Here is a 19,636-nt window from a genome sequence, read left to right as displayed (position 1 = left end):
CCCTCTGGGTGTGGGCTGCTCCTGGGCCCATGGGCAGTACGAGTCGCTCTTGAATGCTGGGGGCTGGAGACCCACAACGTGGGTGTTGTTTACATGTGTTTATTGTCTCCAGAGCAAAGCAGGGAACGCTTTATAAACGCCAGGAGGAACGTGCGCTGAGGACAGCAGGTGGTGATGGTGGCGTGTGTGTGGGAGGGGCGTGATGACATCAGTGGAAGTTGGCTGGCCACACGGTGCCTTAGAGTCCACGAAGCTGTGTGGCCTTTACTGCTGTTCCGGGTCTATGCCAACTCCCTTTTTTTTTTTTTTTTTTTTTAAAGATTTTATTTATTTGGGGCACCTGGGTGGCTCAGTGAGTTAAGCCTCTGCCTGCGGCTCAGGTCATTGTCTCGGGGTCCTGGGATCAAGCCCAGGAGCCTGCCTGCCTGCTTGTGATCTCTCTCTCTGTCAAATAAATGAGTGGAATCCTTAAAAAAAAAAAAAGAAAAGAAAAAAGATTGTATTTATTTGACAGAGAGAGAAAGCAAGAGAGGGAACATAGCAGGGGGAGTGGGAGAGGGAGAAGCAGGCCTCCCACTGAGCAGGGAGCCCGACTTGGGGCTTGGTCCTGAGCCAAGGGCAAACGCTTAACGACTGAGCTACCCAGGCACCACCTATGCCAACTTCTAACTGGCCCTACAAAGTCCCCTCTAGTCAGGGGACCAATCAGCCCATCACCACCATGAACCCCAACAACCTTTTCCTCCCCTGCCTGCCTCTGCAGGCCCAACAGCCTAAGCGTCTGTGGCTGAATGTCAGGAAAAAATGCCACACATCTGGGAGCTGAGTGAGAAAGGCACATTTATTGGTCACGCAGACAGACACACACGGGGATGTGGGGTGCGTACCCATTTTCCTACACTCACACTTCTGGATTTGGTTTCCTATGCTAATTCTGTATGTCAAAAAGCTGCACTGTTCTGAGAGCTGGAACCAAGAGGCCCATCTCCCTGGCAGCCCCGCGGGAGAGCTCAGCTTTCAGGACCGACAGCAGAGACTTTTCTATGAGCACAGTAAGTGTTGGGGGGTGGGGTGGTTGGCTCCAACCGTGGCCTGGTGATGGCTGCCCACCTCGAGGAGGGCCCGGGAGCCTCTAGCATGAGTCAAAGCCGGATCTCTCCCCCGGAGCAGAAGCTGATTTTCCTTCTTCCGACTAAAGAACTGAGAAGACGGGGAGAGAGCCCTTCTCTCTGCACCAGCTCTGCTACAGCCCTGGGGCTTTAGCTAAAGCAGTTGGCGTCACTGAAGCTAGACAAGGCCAGGTTTGTTGTACCCTAAGTTAACCACTCACTCAGCTCCCTAGAGCCCGAGCCCTGTTTCACTCCAGGAAGGCACTGGCCTTCATTTTTAATGCTTTGTCCAAACCTCTCAGGACACACACGTTCTGAACTGGGCGTCCGGAAAGTGGTTTTGGTCGGCTGAAGAAGATCCAGCTTGTGTTTGTAAAGCACTTAACACAGTACCTGGCACGTGGTGAGCGTTCCAGACACATAGCAGTTATTATTATTAATATTATTATTATTATTTTATATCTCCACCTGCGAATCAGCGCTTTAGTTCCGTTCTTCAAAATGATGACCGGAACAAGGCTCATGGGTCCCAAGTACCAAGATCAAGCTAGGGGCCCAGTTTCACTTTCCCTTCCACCCTTAGCACTTGGTGCCAAATTTCGCAGTCAGGGCACTCTGTTGGCCACACAGAAGCTAGGCCCTCTCCTGAAAATTAGGAAGCCCAGCACCGGAAGCTAGGTAGGAGGAGCCAACAGGGGGTCCTAGGAGAAGGTCCGAGTGGCTTCACGCTGTTCCTCTGGGCTCCGGTCTTAGTGGCAGCTCACCAGGGTCTTTACTGTGGGACAAGAACAGAAGACCGTCAGTGCCAAATTCTCCACCAGGCCAGACTGAACTAAAGATGCCCACGTCCCTACACGTCGTGGGCTAGATCAGGCTTCCTTCCACATGGTGGCGAGAAGAGCCAACACACAGTTCTAAGTGCTTTCCATATATTTCAGTACATATGCACATACATCATATGCATATGTGGTAATTAAAGTACATGGGAGAAATAAAATATGCAATGTAAGACATAATAGTTTATATGTAGGTTATAACATAGTAATAATATATAATGAAATTTCATCCTCCCTATAGACCTATGAGGCAGATTCCATGAATAACCCCTTTTACAGATGAGTAAACCGAGGCTCAAGGCACAGAGCCAGGAGGTGGGAGAGCTAGGATTCAAACCCAAGACAGTTTGGCTCCAGTGGGAGTTTGTAAGCACTCTTAGTTTTGCTTAAAAAGATATCTATTTTATAGGAAGGAAGGGGACGGTGCATCTGAAGTCTCTAAAATATTGGGAAAATTTTAAGTATTAATGGTAATGATGATAATGCAAGGTAAATGATCTGGGCTGTTTACTTAGGGTTCCTAAGTTCCCGGAATTCCTAAAGGGCAGACACCGGAGGGCTCAGAGAGTTTACCCCAGCGCCTCATTTAAGTCTTTCAGTGTAAGAGTAGGGCCTTTGGGGACAGACAGGCGTAGGTTCAAATCCTGGGATCTGAACAGGGACCTGGCTGTCGTATCACACGCATGCATGCACCCAGTGCAAGCCCATGGGCCCGCGGGGGTCTCCCGCGCACGCACTCACACGCACGTGGCCCCCAGCGCACCTGCATGGCCGCCCGGCCGAGCGGGGTGTCCTCGGGCCTGTGCTTGCCGTGGTGGGGCAGCTCGGCGTTCTCGCGGTAGTCCCGGCCCTTGGAGTGCTGCAGGTGCAGGACCGCGGGGCTCTTGACCGGGAGGGGCGGCCGCTGCGCCGGCGGGGGCGGGGCCTGCGGGCTCAGTTCCGACCTGGAGGGCTTGATGGGCCTCTTGGCGGGCACCTGGGCGTGGAGGCTGGCGGGGGCCTTGGCTTTCCCCTGGCTCTTGTCCCCGCCCGCTGGCCGGCCCTCGGCAGAGGACGAGCAGGTGAAGGAGCGGAGCCGGGGCGTGGGGCTGAGGAAGGGCGTGGGTGTCGGTTTGCCTGTCCCCTTGGTGCCCTCCGCCTCCTGGGCTTTGGGGAGCAGGATGCTGGGCGACACGATTCCTGGGTCCGGGCAGGGCAGGGCCTCCTTCCTCAGCATTTTAGGCGATTCCTGCTCTTTCCTGGGAAGCGGCTTAGGGAAAGAACTCACGGACCCATACAGCGGGTTCTCAAACATCTCCGGCTTGGTCAGTTGCGCGTCCTCTTGAGGGGAAGGTTCCGCAGAATTCTTGCCCACGTCGCAGGACCTGAGGGTGGCAGAGGGGAGACACGGAGAAGCAGCACATTTGACGAACGGCTGCTTCATCCAGAGGGGGTTTTCTTTTGGGGTGATCAGAACGTGTGGAGCCAGAGGGAGGTGGGGGTTGCCCAACTTTGTGACTGGACCGAGTGCCACCAAACTGTTCGCTTTAAAATGGCTCCTCTTGGGGCGGGGGATGGGCCAGATGGGTGCCGGGTATTAAGGAAGGCACTTGTGTTGAGCAAGTGTTACAGGTAAGGGATGAATCACTAAATGCGACTGCCTGAAACCAATTACACTGTCAACTAACTAGAATTTAAATAAAATTTTGAAGGAAAAAAAGCATCTAACAGTGATTTTCTTGGAGTTTCATATAAGAGACTTCTTTCAATTTTGTTACAGGAATTTCACTTCAACTAAACAAAAATAAAAAATGAGAGGAGCAGGTACTGTGTGGCTGAAATGTTGATGAGCTCACAGGTAAGACCACTTCTTGCCTTGACCGTCTCCACCATAAAAACTGCTGACACCAGAGCACTAGTAAGCAAAGGGGACGTCACTGAAGATTTCACAGGAGAAAGGGGCAAAGGAGCTCACTAACGTGCCCAATACCAAAACCACCTCTTCTGTCCTTGTCAGAGAAGCCTGTCCTCCACAATCCCTGCCCCTCACGGCTGCCAAAGACCTCCTCTCCTGGACTCCCCCCTCCCTGAAGAAGGAATCCGCAGCCTCTGTGTTGTCTCTAGCAAATTCTATCCTGATTCCCAGGAGAACAGAAGCCTGCAGGGGACCAGACCCCCTCAGTGACCATCTGTGCTCTGTGAGGGCTGCAGCTCAAGGAGCCCCACTTAACAGACATGTCAGAGCCCCCCTATGTGTGAGCTGCTGCCCCTGGCACAGGAGGGGGTCACGAAGCAGACAATATCTGTGCTCAGGGGCCCCGTGCTCCCAATTCACATGGTGTTCTTCACACAGTCCTCTCCCTGGAGAGCTCCTGGGGACTGTGCTTTCCTTCCTGTCCTCACACGGACTGGGAAAGAAAAAATGATGGTCGTGCTGAAAATCCGAGGGAGCCTGGAGAGAAATGAGGCAGGACCAGGAAGAAAAGCCCGCGGCGAGCCAACGGGCCTGCCTGACGCCGGCGGCGGCGCAGGATTTCCAGGCTGCGGCTCAGAGGAGCTAAGAGCTGCTTTGTTTATGTGGTTCCGGAATTACTGCTGCTCTGATGCAAGGCGATTTCCTGCTGAGCAGATTATAACCAGGAACGGGAACACGTTTTACTTTCTGGCCAACAGCACAGTCTCCTGGGGGAGTGTTCTGGGTTCTGCTTTCTGCAGAAAAAAGGGAAGCAGGTCCCTGAGGACCCACCGCAGTGTTCGGGCAGTGACGCCTCTTACTGATGGAATGTGCGCTGAAACACTGTTGCAAGTTGCTGACCAGCCAAGGCTAATAGATTCTTCAGGGACTAGGCGTGGGCTCAGGGGACAGAGGCGTGATGTCATCCTCACCCAGGTGCCAGTGAGACGAGAGGACGTGGGTGCGGGGGAGGCGAGCCTCAGGGACATGCCAAAGGGAGCTTGACTGTAGACTTGGGTGTTTTTGCTCATTACTCTTTGGAAAGACCTAGAAGCAGCTATATAACCAGAAATGTTGGGGCCTTTGAACAAAGACTTTGGAAAGCTGTCCCTCCGCCTCAGGCCACCCTCTGCGTCCCTGTCTGGATCCTGAGAGACCTTTGCTATGAATTAGTGTAGGGAGGAAAGTGCAAGAAAGTCCAAGTAGCACTGATTAGAAGTTTCTGATGAAGAGGCAGGAAGTAGGAAAGGAAAATGCATGGCCTGATTCCTGGCAGCCCAGTGAATGAGACCAGAGGATTAGGGGCAGCGCCAGGAAGAGACCCCGCGGTACAAGCATTTTGGTGATTCCCAAGCTCCTTCTCTGGGAAAAGAGCAGGGAGATGGAAGCAAGTTATCTCTTCTGTTTGAGAGGGGAACTTTTGTCGTTCCTAGAGAGGGGAAGTCTGGTGGGGGTGGGGAAACCACACAAAATTTAAAAAGTCCCTGACCACAGGTAACAAGAAACCAAGTCCCAAAGGAGGCCCTGGCTGGGGAATGAGTGTACCAATATCCAGGACAGAGTTAAATTTTTCTGGTAAAATAGCCCCACTTCTCAGATTCCAGAGTCTTCCTTTCTAAGGCTTCGAACCCCACTCTGGGGCCTCTTGCCTAAGAATGTCCCCGTTCTGAAGCTGTCACCTGTGGAACCAGAGGGGACACATTTCCACCCAGTTCCACGCCATGTGCTTGCTGTGTGCAAGTCATTCAGCACAAAGATACACTGACTTTGGGAAGTTACAAACATTTCACTTCAAGAATCTCCTTGTTCTGGGACACCTGGGTGGCTCAGTGGGTTAAGCGTCTGCCTTCAGCTCAGATCATGATCCCAGGGTCCTGGGATCGAGTCCCACATCGGGCTCCTTGCTCAGCAAGAAGCCTGCTTCTCCCTCTGCCTGCCGTTCCCTCTGCTTGTGCTCTGTCTCTCTCTCTCTCAAATAAACAAATAAAATCTTAAAAAAAGAAAAGAAAAGAAAAGGTGCTCTTGTATATACACTCTCTCTCAAATGAATAAATTAAAAAATCTTAAAAAAAGAAAGAAAGAAAGAAAGAATGATGTTTGACAATGCTTCCTTCCCTGGCTCCTCAGACAAGACAGACACAGTGACCTCAGAGGGAAGCAAGTGACCTCACAGGAAGCAAGGTCTGGAGCAGTCCCCCTTCAGTCATTCCAAAGACAGAGACCAAGGAATGACAAAGCTAGTGATACCTGGTCCATCTCCCATCACTGTTCATTGGGACCTGCACTTTTAATTTCCCAGTTACGCGGTGCTTACTGGAAAACTCACAGGGCTCCCTATCTGGCATTTCCATGAGGTGCTCACAGATGGGTTCACTTGGGATGCGGCCCCTGTGAGAAGGGGCTGTGGCATTGGCTGCCCAGCCTACCCCCCCTACCCTCCCTGGCTCCATCCTCCTAGCCCACGCTGCCCTGACTGGTTCTAGGTACAGGTCGACTTTCTCTGGGTTCCTGGCCTTTCCCCAAGTTTCTCGGCCAAACCCCTCCTTCTGCAGGCCAGCTGCTCTCCTGCCCTTCGCACTCCCCCGTGGTGGCCGTGTTTTCTGATTGGCCCCACAAGGAGGGATGGAAGGGTTGTGGATGGGAATAGGAACCTTGCAGCTGAAAAGGCAGAGGAAGGAGGAAATCCCCACCTGTTCCTTGAGAGACTGCATTAAGTTTCACTAGTTACAGAAATGTATTTTCCAATAAATATAGTTTTTATGGGAAGCTGTTTTGTGGCGGGGGGCAGTGGGCAATATCTTTAAAATTTTATGTTTTTTAAAAAGTCTTTCAAACTTATACCAATAGGGTAGGACATGGAGATTCCCTAGGCATTTCTCGAGTGCCTGCTGTGTTCCAGGCCCTGAAGAGGATTCGATGGTCACAGTGGACACACAATCCTACTACCCTCATGTAGCTTCTAGTCTAGAGTCCGTTTCCCCGGTGGTGAAAACCCAGAGAAGGGAGAGGGCTTGATGAAGAGGACACTTACCTTGACTCCTGTGTCCTGGGGCAAGGGACCCGCGTTGCTGTTGAGGACGAAAACTTCTTTGGGGATACGGGTGGCTGGGAGGGTGGCGTTGGGGGGCTGTCTCCCCTCCCGGGCCCCAGGGAAGAGTCCTTGAGTGGCTGGTCATAGCTCCAGGCTGTGGGCTGCTGGTCAGGGGACAGGGACTGCTTCATGTGCCCAAAGGGTACCACCCCAATGTAGTTGGGGTTGATGATTTCACTGATGCTGGAGCTACCGCTTGGAGGGACCCTGGTGGGGAGAGACACCCGAAGTCACACCCCAAAGATCCCTTCCCTCCTCCAGGTCAGCACCATGAGGACAGTGTCCTCTGAGGTCCCTTGGGGCACCCCAGGCCCTCTGCTACTTCTTCACTTTTTGGACAATGGACTGATTGATTCATACAACAGAATAGTTAGTGAGTGTCTAGTAAGCAGCAGGCCTCAGGCTGGAAGGGAATATGGGCGTTACCAAGGCAGGCCTGGTCTCTGTTCTCATGGGATGCTTGATGGATAGAGGTTGGCGAGGCCAGGCTGAGTGGAAGTGGGGCGGGCAGGGCAGGGCTGGGGGTTAAATGAAGGGCTCCATCTGGGATATGTCAGCTTGCACATCTGTGTGAGCATCAGAATGGAGATGGCCATGCAGGCATATGGAAAGGTGAGTGGGAGGTCACAGAAGTCAAGGCTTGAACCTCAAATGTGGGAGGGGGTGGTTCAGCCTAACGCCGTGGAGGGGATGGCCGGTCCTGGAGGTGACAGGAGTTTGGGTGCAAGGGGTGGGGCAGGCATGAGGAAGAGGGCTGGTGGGACAGGTGGTCTGGGGACCCAAAGGAGGGGATGAAGTTGGGCTCTACACCAGTGTTAGGGATTTCGCTTCGGCCAACTGGCACCAGTTGCCCCTGGTGGCCCCTCAGCAGGCAAATTGCCATGGAGCCCGTGACCCCACCATCTGGCTTGATTCTAGGGCTTGGGACCACATCAGTGAGCCAAGGTGACCCTGCTGTTGGGGAATGCTGTCCCCTAGGCATAGAGACTTTAATGTCTGCATTATTTCCAGTGCAGGCTCTGTCAAGAGCAACCTGGGTGCATTTTCCTCAATGATTTTTTTCATTGTAACAGGATGGGGCTCCTTGACCACAGAGTCATGCCTGCTGCTGTCCCTGGTCCCCAGGAGACACGGGAGCCATTCCCTCCCTTCAGCCATTCTCTCCCTTCAGTGTCTTTCTGCTAGGCTGAGGGTGCCTAAGTCAGGGCTTCACCAACTTTGCCTCGGTTTCTCCAGAATCTGACACACATCAAGGGCTCAGCCAATGTCAGTGAACTGTTCTTTTTTTTTTTTTTTTTTTTTTAAAAGAGACAGAGAGAGCAGGGGAGGGGCAGAGGGAGAGAGAGAATCTTAAGCAGACGCCATGTCCAGCACAGAACCCTACGTGGGGCTCCATCTGTCCTCGGGATCATGACCTGAGCCGAAATCAAGAGTCAGATGCTCAACTGACTGAGCCACACCACGCGGGTGCCCCCTGAACTCCTTTCTGACATGGAAGCATCTCCCAGGCCTCGTACAGGCACACCCGCATCCCTGGAGCTGGGCATACTGGGCCTGAGCTTCCATTCCCTCTTTGTACTTGGTTTCTCTGCACTCCATTCACCCTCTCCTGGGTCCTGGGTCCGCAAAACCATGCTAGTTTGCAGGGAAACCCTGGCCGCTCCCCCTGCTCTACCTGTTGGCAGGTTCCCACTGCTTCATGGGGTCGTGGCTGGTGAGGCTCTTCAGGGACTTGGGCCCACTGGATTCATCTCGCTCAGTCTTCACAAAGTCTGCAAAGAAAGAGCCAGGAAAGAGCCCGTGAGGCCTGGTGCCTAGTTTGGGCAGGATGGCAGCCGAAGCTGGACAGTGACGAACGGCTGGCAGGGCCGTGGGCTAAGCAAGATCCTGAGGCCTCACGCTCATTCACTGATTGACTTGTTATGTCTACCGTGGTTGCAAAGGGAGGAGAGCTGGCATGTGTGACCCAGAGTTACCATTTCATGGGACATTTTCAGCTTGTTGGTGTCACAAGCGATAGGCAAATATTTCTTGGTGGATCCGAATAAAACCAAGAGAAGCAGGGGCTCCAGCAGTGCGTTTGATACCAAAGCCCACCCAGTTTAAAGGGAGGGCAAGGAATCTGGAGCGGACTCATCACAGAGCACGAAGCCTGACACGAGGCTTGATCTAATGACAACCCTGAGATCATGACCTAAGCTGCAACCAAGGATGCTTAACCGACTGTGCCCCCCCAGGCGCCCCTCAAGCTGAGAGGTTCTAAGAGATGAGGCATCTACACCTGCCTACTGGGAATCAGCAGGGTCTCCCCTGGGGACAGACAGGAGCTGACTTCCCCAAGGCTGGGATTTCACAGTGGGTAAGGAAACATCTCCAATGAGTATTTATCCCCGAGTGTGGCTGCACCAGTGTCATTTCTGAGAGCCACGACAGACACCTCCTCCCAATGGCTAGCAGAAGGAAGCAGGTGTCGTTTTGCAGGACACAGAAATTTGAGGTCAAGTCGGAAGAGGTGCTGGGGGGCCGGTTGGTGTGTTTGATGTGTGAAACAGCCTAGAAGGCCCAGAAGCCCTGGGAGGCACCATGAGGGCAAGGTGTGTACAAGTATGTACATGTGTGTGAGCTGCACAGCACATGGGCAGGAGGAAGAACAGGGGCCACATGGGAAATTCTGGAAATTCTCAATCTCGGCTGTAGCCAGCGCCTTCGCCTATAGCCTAGAAAGAGCTATTCGGGATCAGGCAGGTTTCCTGTGTCATCTTAGTCCTTCGGTGGAGGCACTAACGGAACGATTAGGCCTAAGAGCCTAATCAAAGATAAGAGAGAGGCCCTGGAACATTCACAAACTTCACATCCTAGCAGATGGAAGGTGACTAGGGTCCGGGAAGGACGATGTGCAGATTGTGGGGTGGTGTGGTTCTACAGGGAAATTCTGGAATCAACCCAGAATTGGGCCAGATCGCCTCTCATAGCCCTTCCGATGGTAGATTTCTGCTCTGAGGCCACAGCAGAGAGAATAGTCAATGGCTGGGCTGAGAGACAACTCATTTCACCCCAGCAGCACTGAAGAGGGAGCTGGGGGGTGGTCATGCCTACTTACCGTACAGCTTCTCCCTCATCTTGCCTTGGGAGGTCTGCAGCTTAATCTCCCCCCGGAAGTGGCCCGTCATCTCTCCATGGTGGGTGAGGGGTGTGTAGATGGGAAGCTGAGTTTCCGTGGCCTCTAACCGTAAAGCGATGCAGCCCTCGCCTGGGGAGGTGGGCACAAGGGTCACGTCAAGAGCCCGCCTTTTCACAGGAGAACCTGCATTCAGCCTGTAAATTTAACTCCCTCACCCCAAGACGATCCTTCGAAACAATGTCCAAGTCAGGGATTATCGTAACCTCTTGGAACAACTTTGGAAAACATTTCAAACCTTACAGTGAAATGAACTACATGTGGATTAGTTGATGTAAAAAAAAAAAAAATTAATCATAGAAAATCCAGCAGAAAAGCAGACTTAACTACTAATCTGATTGCGGGAGGGGAATGATAACTTCCCAGGGTTTGAAGTAATATAAGAAATGGCAAAACAGACTGACAGATAATAAGATAGAAAAGCTTAAAACTTCTGCACAGAGGAAAAAAGGAAAATGGGAGAGACTGACGGCTTCACAAAGAAGGTGTTTTACCTGAAGCCCATGAGGAACGTCTCAAAATCAAATCCCAGCAGATAACTGGGCACGTAACCCAAGCAGGCATTTCACACAAAAACAATTCTAGGTTGATTTCAATACATGGAAACGAATTCAGTCTTCCTAGCCATCCAAAATGCAAATGAAGGCAGCACTCAGGGACTCTCATGGATAGGAAATTAGCTAAAAGTGGATGGAAGATACCCAGCGCCACCAAGGATCTGGGGACCCCTAACCACTTGGACATGGCAAGGTCACCACGGCAGGACACAGCCTTTACGGCAATCAGTTGGATACCGAGTGTCAAGAATCACCAACCTCTTTATACCCTTTGACCTGGCACACATGGGAACTTATCCTCAAGAAACGATCCAAAAGAACTAAAGCTGTAGCTGAAGGAGGATAACAAACGCTCACAAAGATCCATCTCAGCTTTACTGATAACACGAACAGAAACAGCCAGAAGGAAGCCCATGGAATATTAGGGAGCCATTAAATGCTTCCATCATGGAGGCTGTGTGGGAGGAAGATCCTGGAAAATGTGTCTCACCCAACCTGTCTCTCACTGGGTGAGGGAAGCAGAATAGAAAACGGAATCCCTAAGATGGTTATAAATATAGAAATCTACGTATGCCCTTTGTATGAGGAAGTATTAGACCAAAATAAAAATGGTGGCTGTAAGTAGGAGAGGAGACTGTGGGTTGACCTTTTTTCTGTTATTATTAGGATATGCTGTTTATATGAACACGGGGGCAAAAAAAACAGAGGAAGAAGAGAGTTTTTGAACAAGAAAACGGAAACATCCTTCTTGTGTGCCTGTGGTCTGCCACCAAAACTTTAAACACCTTGATTCTACACAGATCTCTTCTCTGCCCGGGCACAAAGGACAGACCCTCCCCAGCCAAGGCCAGTGCAATCCCTAGGTTCTGGCCCCCCCTGCTCAGGCTCAGAGACCCTGTTCCCGGTGCTGACCAGGAGAGGGTGGAGGGCAGGATTCTGGAGCTGGGTTGCCTGGATTCCAGTCCAAGGCCACCTCAGTGGCCATATAACCTTGGCCAGGTCACTTCATTTCCTCACCTGTGCAATGAGTATAGCAACCATACTTGTATCCCAGGGCTTTTGGCAGAGGCTGAACAGTGGGCAGCCAACACACACGGGCACCTTTTGTGTCTACAGCCTCTTCCCATGTCCTGGCTTCCCTGAATCAGCATTAAGCACCTTCAAATTCTTCCACCGAAAACGAACACCCTCCCCGGACCCAGATTCACATTCTTGCCTGTCTTATGCAAGGAGCTGCTCCACCTGGCACCTGCTTCCAGCCACTCTCTGGCCACCTGCTCCTCCCACCCTTGTGTTCTAGTCACACTGAATGTAGGTGGGTAAACCTGACCCTGGGCTGGAGCCAGGGACCAGCTGAATACAATGTCACAGAAGATGATATCTCTCTAGTAGGATGGCTGGTGTCTGCCCAGTAGGGGCCCTGAGCAATGCCAGACAGACCTGGGTTCAAACTACAGCTCAGACAATTACTACTCCCTGTGGCCTTGAGCAAGTCCCTTAACCTCTAAGAGCCTCAGTTTACCCACCTACTGACTGGGAGACTAGTATCTGCTTTACAAGACCTTGTCAGGATCAAATAATCCTCAGTAAAGCACCTGGCCCAGAATCTGACACAGGAAAGACCCAATAAACAAGAGGTTTCGTGGCTGCTGGCTCTTCCTCCCAGAAGCCCGCGGGACAGGAAGGGTGACTGACTAGTATCTGTCCCTCTGGCAACGGGAGAGGAAAGGCACGAGAGCAGGACAGTGGGCTTTCCTCAATGGAGATGCCATCATCTCCCTACATCACAGGCCACCAGCTGAGAGCAGGTGCGGCGCTGACAGAGCCTGTCTGGGGACACTTACCGTAGGATTCGTCGCTGTCAGAAGACTTAATGCTAATCAGGATATGCTGGTCCAGCAGGTACTCGGGGTCAGAGATGATGGGCTTCAGCTGCACAGGGAAGGACGCGGGGTTAGAGCTGCCCGCTGGGGGACGGGAAGGGAGAGGCTGCCAGCCCAGATGAGGGGCGCGCCTGAGCAAACAGGACTGCAGGTGTGCTTAGTAATCAAATTTGAATTTCAGCTTTCCATGTCCAAGATAGTAGGAAGGAACCACACATCCACCCTCCCCAGGATGCAGGGTTCACTTCTTCCCTGTCTCCCTCCAATCATACTGCACCCCAGGAGAGAGCTGGACCCCAAGTGTGCGCCACCCCCACTACTTCCCTCTCCTCCTTTCCCCTCCCTTGCATACCCCAGCTTCATGGGGGCGGGGGCCAGGCTGACAAGAAAGAGGTAATGGGACCAGGAAGTGGGTCCGAATGCACCCCACTCCCCACCCTAGGTGGCACTGCAGGCGGTACACAAGACCTGCCCTCCATCTGGACTGCAGGGGAGCCCCCGGGGTGTCCTGCAGGCTGCTGGAGGGTGGCTCAGCAAATGGCAGGCACAGATCCCGGGTTCCAACCCTGTCCCCCTCCTCCTGCGGCAGCGAGGGACGGCTGGCTCCCAGTTGCCCTGCCGGTCTGGCTCAGGGCATGTTTGTGTCAGGTTTTGCACAGGGGAGAACCCGAACCTCAGCAGTGTAGGGCCGCACCTGTGCAAGCACAGGGAGGAGCTTCATGTGCGCGCTATCGCCTAAGGCTGGTCCTCTCACTGACAGGGATGCTGAGGAGCCTGATGAAGAGGCCATACGCTGTCCCAGGCTGGCCCTTCCTTCCCATCCAGATGCCGAGAGACGCCTTGTGCCAGCCTCTGGGTGCCTTGTTGCCAGACAGGACGGACTCTATCTCCATTCCGAAAGTTCCAGAACAAATGACTGGAAATCACTGTGGGCGCTTGCGGGCACTCTCGGGTTCCTGAGCCACAGCAAACGCTCAGTTCACTGACTTTAGTAATGACTGGCTCAAAGTTAGACCCAGGCTGGGCGCTGCAGAGGCAGGAAAGGCTGCGCTCTCAGGCAGCAACAGGAGCAGGCTGGCGGTTATCAGACCAGAGAAGGTCTGTGAGGGACGCAGTCACCATAGTGGGGGTGAGGGTAGGGGGAAGGGAGCCTTGGTGGGATTAGAGAGGGCACAGAGAGGGCGCCATCAGGAGATGGACGCGTCCCGCACATGAAGCGGGAGTGAGGAGGGGGCCTGGATGCTGAGGAGCCAGGGCTTGTTTCATGTTAACAGCTGGGAGTTGACCAGATAAAGAGGGGGATGCCAGGATCAGACCGGCATTCTAGAACGATCCATCAGGCTTCGGGATGCCTCAGCAAGAAGGCAGGCGGGATGGAGACCCCCTGGGAGAAAGCACTGGGGTGGAAAGGAAGGACAGAGGCAAGAGGAGTAGCAGGTGTAGGTAGCGGTGAGGCTGTGGGTCAGAAGTTCCTTAGAGTCCCCTGAACCAGACTGGGATACATGCACGATGTGGACAGGGAGGCTGCCATCTTTCCCAAGTTGACCCAAGGAGCAAACAAGCCATTTGGTTGCTGCGTGGGGCTGCCGAGAGAGGAGGAACAGAAGGGTTGAGAGGGTGGGTGGGTGAGGCGGGATGTCATCTTGGAGCCCAAAGCCACCAGGTTGCAGGTAACCTAAAAACAGCCCAAGGATGGGGACTTCTGACCTAGGCCCTGGCCTTGTGGAAGACCCGAATTAGAAGTGCTCCCACATTAGGAGACTCTGTGATGTGGGTATCTGCCTTCTCACGTGTGGCCCAAGCCTGGGTTCCAATCAACAGTGCCACTGTGGGTAGCCCAGCCCCCAAAACTGTCCATGTCCCACCCCAGCCTTAGTAGAGGATGGGTCCTTCTACCTGTTTAAGGCCATTTTTAAAGCTCCCCTTGGAGTTCCCCTCTGAGGGAACCTTCCAGGAGAGCCCCTGAGACCCCTGGATACATGACAGATCTGCCTGGCCATGTCCTTTCATCTGCGTACCCTTTCCTTGCTGTGTGACCGAGAAACAAGGTCCTACTCCACTGTGCACCTAGCACGAACACTCGGGGAGGCCCACCGTCAATTCAACATCACAAAAGCTGTTTGGGATCCCAGAGGGGGAACCATTTTTTCTTTTCAGCAAGAAAGATGAATGTGTTCCCACTAAGGTCTGTCTATGTGTTTTCGATTCCACCCCCTACCCTCATGGGGTCATGGACACGTCAAGTTCTTTCTAAGTCCAGTGTTTGGATAGGAGCCAGTGGACTCCCCCTTCTGCCCCTTCACTTGATCCTCCAAGCTGGGGCTGAGCAGGTAAAAGGACACTGCAAGGAGGGGAGGGGTCAGGGTCGCAGAGCCCAGGGCCTGTGTCTGTCACTGCAGCTGTGTGATGGTGAACCAGCCTCTCTGGGATCTGCCTCAGTTTCCTTCTTTGAAAAGTCACATGGTTGGACAAACCCATCTCTAGATCTCTTCCGTGATCCATTATGGGAACCGAAATGCATTTAGGAATATTGGGACCCCTGGGGCCAAGCTCTGCCTGGCTACATCCTGTTCTTGATTTACCTTTGGAAGGGTCTCGCCAAACTTCACCACCAACTCCCCTTCACTTCCTTCTTCATTTTCTCCTTCCTGACTCTTGACGAAACCTGTCAGAGGACAAGAAGGCTGGTTTTCAGAAAACAGAACAAGAGCCAAACAGAAAAGCTTCCTGGGGTCGTCTCCCCCAGACGAGTGGATATAGTCTCACTCTTCTATCTGTAGGGGCCACTCCTGTTTGGGAGTCAGGCTTGCGGGGGACTCTGTTTTGGTGCAGGGGATGGTCATTTGCCAATATGGTTGAATTATTTTTAGGATAATCTAAGAGATTCCCCTCCTTTTCAGCTCTTTTTTTTTGCAACAAACCAGGCAACAAAGAAATCATCACATCACAGGCAAAGAGATTAGGAAACATGACAGCTCGTCCCACGCCACTCAAGATAGCAGCCTTTTGAAATGCTAATTTGAGCTTCCTAATATGCTGTTTCCATAGAAATGTATGCAAATGTCTTGATAGTTTATTAAAAACACCCGCATGAAAATCCATCATTTTTGGAAGTGCCTTGCCCCTGCTTGGTGTCCGGGGCCCTAGAAACTTCATGGAAAAGGTGGGTCTGTTGCCAAGACTGAGCCCAAGCTGGGTGGGAGAAGCCAGGGGAGGGGAGGGGGCAATCCATCTGGATTTCTGGAAGCAGTCATCCCATCACAAAATACCTCCTTGGGTAGCGGTGATTTGGCCCTGCACCCCCACCTCCAGACCATCTCAGCAAAGGGAGCTGGAAACCACACAGATCTCGCCATGGAACAGCTTTAGACAATATGCCTACAAATGTCACCCAGAAAGGGTGTTTGCTAAACACAGTTTGTGCTAACTGCTGCTGGCTGGGAGGAGGCTGTCCATCTCGAGCTCGTTTGGGGACACCCCAGACAAGCTGAGAAAGCTGCCCCATCCTGTAGGAAAGAGCAGAGGACCCCAGGGGAAGAACAGACCCCCCCCCCACTGGCCTCCTCGCGCTCTGGACCTTCACCCAGGATCCTCTGGTTGGGTCAGAGCCCCAGTTGTGGCGGGAGGACCCCCAACTGGGTTACACTCTGCCCTGAGGGGCAAGGAGAGGATCCAGGGGCTCAGTCACCTAGACGGGTCCACACGACAGTGGCTGTCCCTGTCTCTGAGGCTGCAAGGGCAGCATCACGGGCCAAGGGGGGTGCCCCCTGGTAACCGAACCTCTGAGCACTCTCCCCCAGGCCCCCCATAAGCCCATCTGTAAATCCTTCCCAGAGAGATATAGAGAGAGAGAGACGTGGTGCAACGCACTGCCGATGAAAAGGCACTTACAAGAGTCCTGTCTGCCCAGCCAACGGCAGCTCAAGGCCCACTTACTCTCTAAGCAGCTCGAGTGGAACTCCAGGTAGAATTTGGTCTGGGACTTGGTCTTCAGCGTGGCGAAGCACCTGAGAAACTCAATCTGCCCTTGGCTGTCGACAGTGCCGGGGCCTGGAATGGGTGACAAAGGGATTTGGCTCCATGATGTGCCCAGACATGGAGCATTTCCAATCAGCCCTCAACACCAGGCTCCAGGGAAGGCGAGGTCTGGGTGAAGGCAAGGTGGTCCCTGAATCCCACTACCCACCCTGAGCATCCCTGATGATGGGAACGTCCAGGCCGCGGAGAGCTAGGTGGGGAGTGCGAAGTGTTCAGGGAGCCAGGAGCCCGAGTCTCAGCTTTGCTGCTGAACAGCGGGGGCTCTGGCAATGCCCTTAACCTCTGTGCCTCAGTGTCCTCATTTGTTCTGCCTGAGAGAGCTTGTATAAAGGCTCAGTGCCTCAATACCTAAATCTGCCTCGTATCTAAGTTAAGGTAGCAAGGGATACCGGCTCTTCCTTCCTCAGGCCGACTTCCCTCCACTGCTCATTTACCCCCGTTCCCACCCTTGTGTCTGGCCCGTCGTGGGATTCGCTGACAGCATGCATTGGCGAGCATGCTCAGGCTGGCCTTGAGCAAGTTCTGGCCTTCCAGGTAAACTCTGAGCACGCGACAGCCAGGACAGACGTTCCCGTCCTCTCTCCCATCCAGCCTTTCCTTCTTTCCTTTCTTCTCCTTTTTCCCAGCTTTATTGAGGAGGAGCTGGCAAATGTAATTATACATATTTAAAGTGTACAACGTGATGATTTGACACACATGTACACTGTGAAATGCTTACCAAGATCAAGATAATTAACACATCCGTCACCCACATAATTAACTGGGTTTTTTTTGCCTTTTTTTTTTTTTCTTGGTGTGGTGAGAATGCTTAAGATCTGCTCCCAGCAAATCTCAAGTGTATGATATTGTATTACTGTTATTATTACCCAGGGTCATCATATGGACTATTACCTCCACAGAACTGATTCATCTTAGAACTGAAAGTCTGTACCCTTTGACCTACATCTCCCCATTTCCGGCCCCCCTCAGCCCTTGGCAACCGCCATTCTCTCCTGTTTCTATGAAATTGGCAGTTTTTTCCAAGATTCCCCATATAAGTGATATACCATACACCTATGGTATGTTTTCTGTTTGGCTTATTTCACTCAGCTTTCCTCCATTTCCTTAAACCCCACAGCACCTAGGCCGGGTTCCGCTTAGGACGACATTCAACCAACGCTCGATCCAGGTAATGGGTGTTTGTGAGCACTGTCTGGCGCTGAGTCCCAGTGGAGGGTAGGCAAGCCTGATGTGCTGAAGGTCCTCACTGAGGGTGTGATGACATGAGCCACCCCTTTCATGCTGCAGGAGCTCAGAGAAAGGGGAGATGGATGGGAGCCCAGAGAGATAAGGTCCTAGAAAGACAGTGCCCAGAGCTAGCACCAGGTGGTGGAATAGGGGTTATGTGGAGAGGAGAGGTCACACTGCCAGAGTAGACATTAGACCCAACAGCATGGGGAAGAGTGCGCTAGAAGACAGTATTCTAGCCTCCCTTCTAACCCTCAGGGCATGAAAAAACAGCAATATAGGCTTTTCCTGCCTCCACTGCCCACCCCCCACCACTGCCCCTCAACCTTCCTCAATTAGCCTGGACTATCTGCTGAGCACAGAAGTGGGGGATGATCAGAGGAGGTGACAGCATGGCTCCCCAGTCACCTAGATCCAGGCTGGGCATGCCACAGAGAATACCAGGCCCTTGCTGGGACGAGCAGAGCCTGGTGAGCAGGGATGAGCTAGGTTATTTGAAAACATACCTACAAATCTAAGTATTATTTACTCCAGCATTTCCCAGACTCAGCCATCACATCCCATCCTTACAATGTTTACCGTCTGCACCTACCACGCATCCATACTAATACTGACTTAATATTTTCTTTAAATAGACTTTTTGAACTTAAGTAAACATATTTAAGTAAGAAAGTACATCACAAGACTAAGTGGAAAACCAGCCCTGCTCGCCTTACACAGAAGAGGCAAATGTGAAACGTATTACCAATAAATGCGTTACCGATAAAGGTTCATCCATGTCCCACCCAGAACTGCCTTTGGTGGCAGACACACCACACCCTGGACAAACACTCATTTACTCCATTTTAAAGACTGAATTAAAACCGAGGCTTAAAGGCTGACATATTTGCCAAAGAGCCCAAGAACATGCTCTGCTCTGAAATCGTGATAGGACTTAGAGGCGAGGAGGGCCCCTGGATGGAGTGTGGACGTGCCTGGAATGATGAGCCTCCATCTATCGGAGACAATGGCCTGCTGCAACAAGAAGGCGGGAGCCCAAGGCCTCCTGTCTTCATGGAGAACCAAGGGACGGATGCTGCCTGCCACTTACCATTCTTGGAGACAAACTGGGAGGTGACTCCTGCCTCAAAAGTGGCGAAAACAGGGCTGTGGTCACTGGTCATGATGTCACTGGTGCTACCTGGAGGGGAGGGAAGGCATTTCTAAGCAGGGAAGGAGAAACCCTTCTGGTCAAACCATGGATGGCAAACTCATGGCAGAAATCAACCTCTATTGATGGAAGCTTCCAGAAGTTTCACGGTTTTGCACATTCCCCTGACCTTCCACAACCCCGCTTAAGAGTCTCAGTGGAAGTGTGTGGCACTCTCTCCTCCACAGCAAAAATGTGCCTGAGCTAGTTTTTCCTAGAGACACATGGTTTTTAAATAGATCATGGGATGTGAACCATGGACACTTTTCTGGTCTCGGCACTTTGTTGCACTGATAAGCTCATGGCCCAAAGCAGGATAGAAATATAGGTCACCACAATGCCTCCCAGGACTGGGAGAGAGTAGAAGGTGAGAAAGGGTAGACATGGAGTGTAGACACCTCTTTTAAGGACCATGGGGCTTGGAGAGAAGGTAGCAGGGCATATTTGGAGGGTGTATGGAGAAGAACGTTCTAGAGATAATGAGTTCTTATAATAGAGCTTATGATGGAGCCATGTGGTTATAACAGAGCCATGTGAAGACGTCTGGCTGGGTACTCAGGGCTGGAGATTTCTCTGTGTTTGGAGTCACGATGAT

General features: G+C 52.4%; 1 protein-coding gene across 1 annotated transcript in view; it reads right to left on the bottom strand.

Moving 5' to 3' along the window:
- Positions 1-816: 816 nt before the first annotated feature.
- LOC111153162 (inositol polyphosphate-5-phosphatase D) overlaps positions 817-19,636 on the bottom strand; it is a 108,377-nt gene continuing 89,557 nt past the window's right edge. The window contains exons 19-27 of the mRNA XM_022512016.1: positions 18,943-19,032; positions 16,524-16,637; positions 15,170-15,252; positions 12,549-12,636; positions 10,070-10,219; positions 8,645-8,741; positions 6,910-7,176; positions 2,709-3,309; positions 817-1,884 (exon numbers count right to left, since the gene is read on the bottom strand). Of these exons, the coding sequence (XP_022367724.1) occupies positions 1,882-1,884; positions 2,709-3,309; positions 6,910-7,176; positions 8,645-8,741; positions 10,070-10,219; positions 12,549-12,636; positions 15,170-15,252; positions 16,524-16,637; positions 18,943-19,032 (1,493 nt within the window). The 3' untranslated portion in view covers positions 817-1,881. The remainder of the gene's footprint in view (positions 1,885-2,708; positions 3,310-6,909; positions 7,177-8,644; positions 8,742-10,069; positions 10,220-12,548; positions 12,637-15,169; positions 15,253-16,523; positions 16,638-18,942; positions 19,033-19,636) is intronic.

This window comes from Enhydra lutris, unplaced genomic scaffold (genome assembly GCF_002288905.1).
Source record: "Enhydra lutris kenyoni isolate GAN:26980312 unplaced genomic scaffold, ASM228890v2 scaffoldscaffold1, whole genome shotgun sequence".
Taxonomy (NCBI): Eukaryota; Metazoa; Chordata; class Mammalia; order Carnivora; family Mustelidae; genus Enhydra; species Enhydra lutris.
Note: the sequence above shows the minus strand (reverse complement) of the source record. Positions and strands in the feature narration are given on the sequence as shown.